The sequence below is a fragment of the Drosophila obscura genome, unplaced genomic scaffold (assembly GCF_018151105.1).
Source record: "Drosophila obscura isolate BZ-5 IFL unplaced genomic scaffold, ASM1815110v1 contig_151, whole genome shotgun sequence".
Classification (NCBI taxonomy): domain Eukaryota; kingdom Metazoa; phylum Arthropoda; class Insecta; order Diptera; family Drosophilidae; genus Drosophila; species Drosophila obscura.
In genome coordinates this window covers 756382-767132 of record NW_024542737.1, presented here as the reverse complement: position 1 = coordinate 767132, position 10751 = coordinate 756382, and the positions used below count along the sequence as shown (strand labels likewise).

The following is a 10751-nucleotide window of genomic DNA, read 5'->3' as shown; positions in this document are numbered from 1 at the left end:
GTTTTTCCCCCCCCCGAGTTAAAAATAGCTAAAGGTCATCCATCAGGTGTTTCACAGAGCACACAGAATGTGTAAAAATTTATTCCCGCAATGAATTTTGGTCATTTCGGAATGAAAGCTTTCCGCTCGGCCTTTTTCTACGATGCTGTAAATAAAATCGGAATAAGGGGCATTTCACTGTCGCGTCATAGCTTTCTTAATTGTTTAATTGAATGCCAATCAGTGTTCATATGTATGTATGCTTAGGTGTATATTGTATGCGGCAAATAGTTAATAAAAATCGGACTCATAAATCGATTCAATAAAATCATCTCTGTAAGAAAGCTTCTTAATCTTAGCAAAAAGCTTGTAAAAGCTTTCTTATCATTCTATTGATTAAATTTTCCCCAGAAGCTAGAACACCGAAGTAAGTGACAGCAGATACAACACGAAAATATATTAACGTATTTTAAGCGAAACCACTGGCTAATCAAAATGTAACGAAAACCAAAGCGGAAGTTTCGATTTTATAAGACACCTGAAACATACATCACAATCAGAGAGCATTCATTTGCACGAGCAGTATAAATGAACGACACTTTTTGGTCACAAGATTTACAGTCCAGTCCAGCAATTAACAGCTAGGTACAAAATCAGACAACAACGACACACACTTTTTGGCCACACGCATACGTGCATACGCATGTACATATATAGTATGTATAGATACGCGAATATGTGTAATAAAGTAGCCAACTAATCTAGTAACCACTTTACTTAACCCCATTTTAGAATTTGGACTCAACACTCACTCTCCCACATGTCTCTTCCCAACGCTACCACATAAGTCTTAGCAGAAGCAGATCCAACTGTTTTAACGTGTTCAAACCAGCAGCACAAACGTCAATCGATTGTACATATACGTACATATACGTTAATTTTTAAAATGGCAGAGGAAGATTCCATTGCACGTGTCGAAAGGTAAGTTCCGATGCTTCCATCTGTAATAAGTACCTGCTTTCGGTTGTAATAATTTCGCCATCGTAGAACCGAGCTTCCAGCTCCAATGATATCACGAAAGGAAGTCAGTATCTGGGCCATTCTCAAGAATTGCATTGGAAAGGATTTAAGCAAAATTACCATGCCGGTAATGTTAAATGAACCCCTGAGCTTTCTCCAGAGGCTGTGCGAATATATGGAGTATGCACAACTGTTGACACAAGCAGCACGACAGGAGACTCCAGAAGACCGAATGAAATATGTTGCAGGCAAGTATCAAAATTGGCTTCAGACTGTTGCTGTGATAAGCACATAAATCAGGACTAGCCGTTTGGTAACTTTAACACTTTAAGTTAGTCCAAATTGATTCACATTGTTATTTGTATTATCTACGTACATACATTCGAAAAATAACAGGGTGCTCATGGCTAATAATTTTTGTAAAGTGTTGAAAGTTTGACCCAAGTCATACATATGCATGTATGCAGAAAAATTAATATTTTTTAAATACCTTTAGCTTTTGCCGTTTCTGCTTTGGCTTCAAACTGGGAGCGACTCGGAAAACCATTTAACCCCCTTTTGGGGGAAACGTACGAATTGCAGAGGGACGACTATCGAATTGTTTGTGAGCAGGTCTCTCACCATCCTCCGGTTTCTGCATTTCACGCAGAGTCCAATGATTTTAAATTCCATGGTTCTATTAACCCAAAAATAAAGTTATGGGGAAAGAGTGTCGAAGTAAATCCCAAAGGCACGGTCACCATTGAGTTTCCAAAGTGAGTGTGTTCGAATTAATTCGTTAAATCATGCCAACTAACGCTATCCGTTTTTTGTCAGATGGAAGGAATCTTACACCTGGACTAATGTTAACTGTTGCGTGCACAACATTATAGTCGGAAAGCTTTGGATCGAGCAGTATGGAAAGATGGTGATAACAAATCATTCTACCGGTCACGTCGCGAACCTAACATTCAAATCAGCTGGGTCTGGGGCCAAACACTTGCACCGAGTTGAGGGCTTTGTACGAGATTCCAGGTAGGGGATGGGATGAGAAAATGCTGAGGCGGACAAATCTTTATTTCTAAATATCATATTTTTAGTGAAAAGAATATATTCTTCCTGTATGGTAAATGGACAGACTTTATCAAATGCTGCTCTGCGGAATCCTATGCGCAGTATATAAAGCAGGGCACCAGAAGAAATGACGATGGTGAGTCCGCTGATTCACCGAATGGAACCCCGAAGAGGATGTTTTCCAAATTGAACAGCTTCAAGCTGAGCTCTTTTCGCAGCATGTCCATTCAAGATGTGAGTTCGCGTATGCATGCCAGAAGCAAAAGTTTTCTTGAAAATTGAATTCTGTTCCAGAACGACAGCATTCCACCTCAAGAGCAAGAGACAAATGACATACCAAAGAGCGACTCTGCATATTCGCTTGATGTACCAGACTCCACAGTATTATGGAGTTGCAAGCCACGACCTTCCAACTGCGACGAGGTACAATAATACTGGATATACATACGTATTTTAAATATGACTAACCTAATATATTTGCAGTACTACCAATTTACGAATTTTGCGCTGCAGCTTAATGCAATGGATAGAAATATGAAACCACCGCTAACACTTTGCCCTACCGACTCGCGTCTGCGACCTGATATATTATACCTAGAAGACGGAAATTTAGATGGTGCAGCAAAGGAGAAGACTCGTCTAGAGGAAAAACAAAGACACACTCGCAAGCATCGAAAAACCACCAATGTCGATGATTGGACACCGAGGTAAGATCCATAACCATGAGTCTAATCAAAAAAAAAAAATCCTGCTAAAAATGTACTTTAATTTTTCAGATGGTTTAAGAGTGTAACCAACCCCCACACCAAAAGTGAAGATTGGAACTATATTGGAGGATATTGGGATCGTAAATACGACAACGCCAATACAATATTTTAGAAAAATTTTAGAGTATACATGTGATTACGTATTATATATTGTATTTGTATAAAGTTTGTGAGGTGTATTCACTAAGCAATCGTTGGTAACTGGATGTACGAGTATGTACATGGTACACGGCTCAAGTCAGACAATTGCGTTGAATGAAGCACGTAATCGCATATGATACGAGCTTTTGGCATACCTAAAAACACAATCCAGTCGCACAAGCATCCATTGATTGTTTTAAAGCAACTATTAAGTTACAGCTTACTTTTCGTAGTCAAATATATATCTATGTGTGTAGGTGTTAATTATCTGACAATTCCATATGATGCAAATAAAAATGTTATTCAGTTATTTGTTGCTCTACATAAATATTAACTACCACAAAAGCTTGTGGCATGGAGTAAGTCTTTGTATGGAAGAGCCAAGCAACAGGTTGATTGACACTATAAGGGACAATCAGCTGCACCTGTGGATTCCCGAAAGACTGCACTGGAGTATTCACATGTCCAGATCCCAAGCTGCAAGTAAGTCTCTACGAACTATCCATTGCATGAGCTTCTCAGCTTTTTTCTGTTGTGGTCGCAGAAGTAATCACTGATTCAAAGCACTGTGAAAATAACAGTAATATTCGATTTATTTTGTTCATTTTAAAAGATTCCAGAACCTTCCTTTAATTGTCCTCTTCACATACAGCTATAGACTTGCAACTATTTACATGGGTAGTTATACTTAAAATTTACACACCACACATAATAAAACGAATCATACGAGCACAAGTACAAGTATTACTTCAAGTTCAGCGTTTTGGGTTTCGTGTTGACGTCGTGCAGGCTAACTACGTTATAGGCAGAGACGCAGGGTTCGAGTTTGTTTTTGAATATATCGTTTTCCGATTTTGAAGAGGATATTTGCTTTCCGGGCTCAGTGGTGTGGCTCGCAGCAGGTAACGATAATCTCAATTCATGATTACTGATTGACGAGTTCAGTTGAAATTGCTTCGCGTACAGAGTTTCCATCTTATTATGCTTAGCTGTGGCATTAACAGAAAGAACGAAATTTGATTGTCAATAAAATAACATTAATGTGCATCGCATCGCATCGCTTACCTTCAATGTTCTTATATAGTTTAAGGCCCGTCCTTTGAGTTGCTGGCAGCTTTGGCAGCTCCTCTTCTGGCCCGCCTATGGACGAGTCTTCAATGTGAGAGAAGCTCCCCTGCGGCGAAATGGTTGACAGTACTGATGTGCTGGAGTAGTAGCCCATGAAATGAATGTCCGGCTCTGCCTCATACGCCTTGCACGGTACAATCCATGAGAAATTAAACTGCGAAGAACTGACGTCCTGCGTGAGCCAAGGATCGTTGATCAGCTGCAGCATTGTGCAGCGGTATTTGGGATCCTTGTTCAGCATGGAGGTCAAAAGACGACTCAGCTGCTCCGATACCATCTTTGGTATTTGGACTTCTGCCTTTACAGTATCTTCGACATCGATAAATGGATTCTCGAAGAACATCAGGACATACAGAGTGACGCCGAGGGCCCACATTTCAAGCTCGGGACCAACATATCTATTGCCAGCCAGGACTTCGGGACTGCAGTACTCGGTCGTTCCATAAAACGTGGAAAAGTATTTACCCTCTTCCATGAACGTGGCTGAGCCGAAATCTATTAGCTTGATGTTAAAATTATGATCAATGATTATATTCTCGTCCTTTATATCACGATGGAGTATTTTCTGCTCGTGCAAATAATAGACGGCATCTGCGATTTGCCGGAAAATATAACTTCCCAACTTCTCCTCCATTAATGGCCGTCGTTCAATGAACGTCCACAGGTCCATCCCCGAGCCGTGTTTCTCCATCACCAGCTGGTAGAATAAATCATTCTCAAAAACATCCAACACGGATACTATGTTCTTGTGGTCCAAGGTCTGCAGGAGATGGATCTCGATAGGAACTTCCTTACCGTCCCGGTTCTTAATCATAAACTGAGGGCAAAGTTTCTCCTTCAAAATGAACTTTGTTATCACCAGCAGCCGATCCGTGTTCCGAAAAGCCATATTAACATATCCGTAGGCTCCCTTGCCAATTTGCCTGATTGAAGTGTAGTGCTTGCTGTAGTCCCCGGAGTAGAGCTCGTCGTCGTATTTGGACATCAGTGAGAGAGAGTTTGGTCTGCTGGAGTTCTGAGCTGCTGTCGTTTTAATCACCTGTCCCAAGGACTGCTCAATGGTGCTTGCCATGCTGTTGAATGTTGATGTGAGATTGGCATAGTTGTACTTGTCGCTCTCCAAGCGATTGGATGGGTCTCGACACACCCAAATGCAATACACACGGCGCGAGCAGGGCAACACATGGAGCAATACCGAGTAGACAACGTCTATGACGGTTCCATCGGCGTGTATGGCCTCGCCCAGAAAGTTTCCATTGATGGAGCTGAGTAGCTTCGTTGCTGGATTACTGCTTGAAGCATCAAATGCCTCTGTGGACGGCGACTTTGCCTTGTCCAGGCTCATTTCGTTTTGGTGGGATGGCGACTCTTCATACTCATCCGAGGGGAACTTTTTCGAGGGATTCACTGGTGTCAAAATGTCATCGATTGTAATGTCTTCGGGCGGTCGAATATTGGTAAACATGTCGCTGCTATCTTCCTGGTTATAGGCTTCACCATTGAGTCCCGCCTCGTTGAGGGAATGTTCACTTGCAGGTGGGATTGTGGACAGTTTTTTGCAAGATTGAAACGAGGACTCGTTGTCAACGATAAATGGATCTGTGTCTGGCTCCCAATCATTGCTGGTTATGGATGTATTCGAGACGTTTGGGCTCTTGTCCTCGCGAAAGTCCTTGCCGAAATTGGGTAGTATTGATGATATATGCATTTTGGTTATTTTTTCCTGGCCGTATCCGAACATCAGCACAGAAAACGGCTGATTGCAAGTCTGAATGTTGCCTATTTCATCAACAACAATAAGTCCACTCAGATTTTGGAAAACCCACACGGTTATGTTGAAGCACGTATTGCTGGTATACGCCGTGGAAGAACCACTCGACTCCGGAGAAGTTACAAGCAGGCACAGAGGAAACTTAACGTTGTCTGTGGTGCGTCCTGTGGCCCTTTGCTTGCGCAGGCTCTTCGATATCTCTCTACTGTCAGGATCTGGGAGTTTTATGAAGGGTATCAGCGTTGTGATATTCACGCCAACGACGTCCTCGGAGGAGAAGTATTGGAATATTGTTGCAGTGGCAGCGTCGGCCATTGTTATCGCACCGAAGCGGTCAATACTTATTTGGCAAATGTGTCTCTGAACCGGCTCGGCGACCGCTATGTTCCGTCCCTCGTTGTCTATTTGTCGAATCCAAAGCGAGACCAATATCTTGGTGCTCTGTTTTGTCTTCATTTCTATCACTTTGCCACTGAGCAGGACGACTCTGCCCTCATCCACGTCAATTTGCATTTCCGCCAATGACGAAATGTGACTTTCTGATTTACAATTTAATAAATCAAAAAAGCTTTTGTTTCGCAATTCGTGCGACGTATATCCCAACAAGTGGCATGCTTTGTTGTTCACAATGAATATCTGTCCAGTATTTGAGTCTATTGTAAATATTGCCTTGTTCGGGTTTATCCCCTTCGAGGAATGCAGGTTAGGAGGAGGCATATTAAAGGAGTTCGGATCCATCATATTTATAATGCTCGACGTGTCCTGATAAGAGCGGGAACAACTGAGCGTGCTTTCACCTGAAAGACATACCATTCGGAATTAATGTACAGACATTTCCAATTGCTACAAATAAAGTTTATAATTCAGCTGCATGGCACGGATGTATATTGAAAGCTTTTTTCAATTTTTCATGTTAAATTCTTAATGACAAAATCAAAACAAATGTAGATATAGTTGCATCAGGGTCAATTGTGGACTGGGCTTATGGTCGCATACCATTTGTAGGTTCCACCATGCCGCAATGATCCTCCATTTATGGTTAAAATAGTTTCCAGCCTCTGCAATCTGATGTTGTAGTTTTGAAGCAGCCTACAATAATATCGAAGGGAAATCACTAAAAACATGGGAACCAACCGTGTTTATCACAAAAATCAATTGGTTTGCGCATGCGAACAAACGTTTCTATAACGTCACTGCCATTCAAATTGGATACGGTCCCATTTGCTCGCTTTTTCTAACGACATTTAATTAAATTTGGTTAAGTGATAAATGAAGAAATTATGAAGCTCATTATGAAGCTCATTACGCTATCAAATGTTTTTATTTTTAAAAATTAACCATATGATTATCGGCCCTGCCATCGATATTTCAATACGACAACTATCGATAGCCAAATACACATATACTAAGCTGGGCCTACGTGTGTAAAATGTATCTCACAAATACACATTAACCTAGGCAAACGAACAGTTCTTCCACGTAGATTCTTTGTTTTAATTTCCTTAATTAATATTAATATAATATAGACTATATAAAAAGACACATCAAAGGACAAACGAAATGGCACGAAAGATTGGAATCTCAACGCCATTGTGGTGCATTTTGCTAGTCAATTTAATAAGTGTGTACGGCCTGGTGGATCAGGGACAGGGGGTGTACCGAAAAAATAGTTATGACTCCGCAACAGGCTCCACAGGATCTTTCCCCTTCCTGATGCCCATGGTTTCACCGAAAACTGTAAGTAATCAATTTGTTATCAAGTGACATATGTTAAGCGTAATACTCGTACCCCGTGCTCACAAAAGTGCTATTCCATGTGCATAATGTATGTATGTGTGTATAACTAAACACTACAGATGGCTCCAATAACAATACAATTATTTATAAATAAATAAGTCATACAGAGAGACACTTCCATATGGTTGTACCTATTGGTGTATTTTACAGTGTAGATACACACCAATCGACTGCCATGCCATATGGAATGCATTGAAACCTGTAGATTGTGATTCGACGTGCCCTAGGACACGATTAGAAAATTGCGATGTGCGCTGTAGATACATACAGATGTACATACACATGAACATCGAAGAAGAAAAAAACCATACCATATACGCTTAATGAAGGGCACTCTGTACTTGTAAGCACCCAACTACTATATGCATATTGTTTCTAAAAGAAAACTAATCTAAAAATCTTTTGTGTTTGTTTTTTTATATACGATTTATTACTAACATTTAGCCGGATTTGTACTTGTGCACTCCAATAAAAGTCGATCCAACTACCACATACTATATTGGTACGTCAAATTGTTTTAGAGGCGTTCTATTAAAAGATTTTCTAATTTAATTTGTTTGCTACAGTTGGATTTAATCCGAATGCAACCATGAACACGGCGCACCATATGCTGCTGTACGGATGTGGCGAGCCGGGAACCACTAAAAGCACTTGGTGAGTTTTGCAAAGAATTTCAAACTACTTAAATCCAATATCGAGCCAATAATGTAACTTATTTCTTTTGCAACACAGGAACTGTGGAGAAATGGCACAAACAACGGCTGAGGAAAAGGCCAGCCCCTGCGGACCCCGTTCACACTCTCAGGTAAATTTGATAATAAATAAAAACCTTAACCAGTATTGTGATACAAGTGATACAAATCACAGCAAAATTTTATATAAAAGCTATAATTTTAGAACAATTTTATTCGCCAACTGCACTGCACCTTAGGCAGATGGGGTTTCCGTTCTCGATATCAAATTTATCAGTGGTAATTCGGCTCCCACAGTTAAAGCATTCGAAGCAGCGGGGATGCCATTTCGTGTTCAAGGCCACTAGGGCATTCTTGTCAATCGTCTCTCCACAGCCGGCGCATCGCGACGAAAAGGCTTCGCGGAAGTCACATTTACAGAACAGATATCCGTTAACTTCGAAGAATGTCGAGGTCACCAGATTTTGACAGCAGCCCACGCACCTAAAGCATTCTTCGTGCCACTTGCGTCCAACGGCGGCAATGGCACGCCCCAGTATCAGATGGCCGCAGGAGTAGCATCTGGGGGCATGCTTATTCAGGAAGCATTCGCTGCAAATCAGCTCGTTCTTGACAAGCCTAAACCGAGACGCTCCTATGGGCTCCTTGCACACCGTACATGTAAAGTGCTCCGGATGGTACGTCTTCCCTGAGCTGCATATTGCCTGGTCGTCTATTTCTCCATTGCACTTACAGCAGATCGTGGGGGCCATATTTCAAACACCTATGGGGTAGCCTCTTCACCACAGGTTCCATTTATGAATGGTTAATTAACGGGTTACTTACGGGCTCAAAATTTGCAGTGTCCAAATGGGGTTGAATCAAAATAATGTTTCTATTTTTACTTACTTTAAAAATACATAAATACAAATCTAAATATAACTGACTGCTACGATTGTGGTTCCATTACAATTTGTAAATGTAGAAGGCCTGTTCAAGGCAACAGCTGGAAAATTACCAGTCCTTGACTTTAACCTCGGAAGCAAATACTTACATATACTTACATATGTATGTATATACAGAGGTTTTGTTCTGGTTAACTGATTACACACGGCGGAGTAGCTTCAGTATTTGTATATGATGTATATAATGTATTCCAAAGTGATAACCATATTAATCTGTATATAACTTAGATCCTATATGCATGGGCGAGAGATGCCCAAAAGGTAACTTTGCCTGCGGGTGTCGGCTTCAAGGTGGGAAAGGACTCGCCAACCAAGTATTTGGTGCTGCAAGTGCACTACGCTCACATTGACAGATTCAAGGGTGAGTAACCAAGTTTGCTAAGTCGAAAGGTACTCGTATGATTGAATCGAGTGTTTATTTTTGCCCGCAGATGGTTCCACCGATGACTCTGGCGTGTTTCTAGACTACACAGAAAAACCGTAAGACCACTTGTGGTTTTTATCCACTGTTTGGTGATTTCATTATGCACTCTCCTCTCTCAATAGCCTTCAAAAGTTAGCTGGCACATTGTTATTGGGCACAGACGGAATCATTCCCGCACTGAAAACGGAGCACATGGAATCAGCTTGCGAAATAACTGAGAATAAAGTACTAATTCCATTTGCCTATCGCGTGCACACTCACGAAATGGGCAAAGTTGTGGCTGGATATAGAGTGCGATCGAATAGCGAGGGAATTCAAGAATGGGTTCAACTTGGAAAGCGGGATCCGCTTACGCCTCAGATGTTTTACAATGTCACGAACACCGACCCCATTTTGAGTGGAGATCAGCTTGCCATAAGGTGTACCATCAAAAATACCCGTCATCGGATAACTAAAATTGGGTATGTACATATCATTATGTACTATCATAATCTTGTTTCTATTGAACGGGATTACATTTTCATATGCTTTGCAGCCCCACCAACGAGGATGAAATGTGCAATTTTTACCTCATGTACTACGTGGACCATGGGGAGACTCTGGATATGAAATATTGCTTTAGCCAAGGTCCGCCCTACTATTACTGGTCCAATCCCGACACTGGCCTACACAATATACCACATATCGAAGCGAGCACCTTGTAATTTGGAAAAACTCTCGTGCTGTGGATGGGATGTGCAATGTGCAATGTGCAAAATTGAAATTAAAGTATACTAATTTATTATCGAAATTATTTGTATCGTGTAACCCAAATGATCATAGTTTAATCTCATAGTGTATTCTATTATGTTGGACGATGTTTCTTGTTGATTGATGTGTGGCCACCAATGATTGATGTAAAATATATATACGTGTAAATAAACATATGTAGATACTTCGCAAAACTAATCGTTTTTTTTTTTTTGAGAGCTACTATATAGTTGGTTGGGTTTCAGTAATTCAAGAAAAGTTCTGCTCCACGGTATCAAATATTTT

General features: G+C 40.9%; 4 protein-coding genes across 4 annotated transcripts; 2 read left to right on the top strand and 2 right to left on the bottom strand.

Annotated features, from left to right (window-relative positions):
* The first annotated feature begins 412 nt into the window (after positions 1-412).
* LOC111075133 (oxysterol-binding protein-related protein 2) lies at positions 413-3268 on the top strand. The gene is made up of 9 exons (XM_022368249.2): positions 413-695; positions 772-960; positions 1027-1247; positions 1496-1754; positions 1816-2013; positions 2079-2286; positions 2347-2475; positions 2536-2759; positions 2829-3268. The coding sequence occupies exons 2-9, from the start codon at positions 926-928 to the stop codon at positions 2929-2931; spliced, it is 1377 nt and encodes a 458-aa protein (XP_022223941.2). The 5' UTR covers positions 413-695; positions 772-925; the 3' UTR covers positions 2932-3268.
* Positions 3269-3637: 369 nt separating this feature from the next.
* On the bottom strand, positions 3638-7000 carry LOC111075132 (PAS domain-containing serine/threonine-protein kinase). The gene is made up of 3 exons (XM_022368248.2): positions 6856-7000; positions 4026-6656; positions 3638-3949 (listed from the first exon to the last, which is right to left on the bottom strand). Exons 1-3 carry the CDS (start codon positions 6890-6892, stop codon positions 3705-3707), a joined length of 2913 nt encoding a protein of 970 aa, XP_022223940.2. The 5' UTR covers positions 6893-7000; the 3' UTR covers positions 3638-3704.
* Positions 7001-7306: 306 nt separating this feature from the next.
* On the top strand, positions 7307-10659 carry LOC111075080 (peptidylglycine alpha-hydroxylating monooxygenase). Its single transcript, XM_022368170.2, has 8 exons — positions 7307-7596; positions 8101-8158; positions 8223-8310; positions 8389-8461; positions 9521-9653; positions 9724-9772; positions 9839-10177; positions 10252-10659. Exons 1-8 carry the CDS (start codon positions 7420-7422, stop codon positions 10418-10420), a joined length of 1086 nt encoding a protein of 361 aa, XP_022223862.2. The 5' UTR covers positions 7307-7419; the 3' UTR covers positions 10421-10659.
* Positions 8495-9309, bottom strand: LOC111075081 (paxillin homolog 1). The gene is made up of 2 exons (XM_022368171.2): positions 9174-9309; positions 8495-9111 (listed from the first exon to the last, which is right to left on the bottom strand). The coding sequence occupies exon 2, from the start codon at positions 9098-9100 to the stop codon at positions 8561-8563; it is 540 nt and encodes a 179-aa protein (XP_022223863.2). The 5' UTR covers positions 9101-9111; positions 9174-9309; the 3' UTR covers positions 8495-8560.
* Positions 10660-10751: the final 92 nt, after the last annotated feature.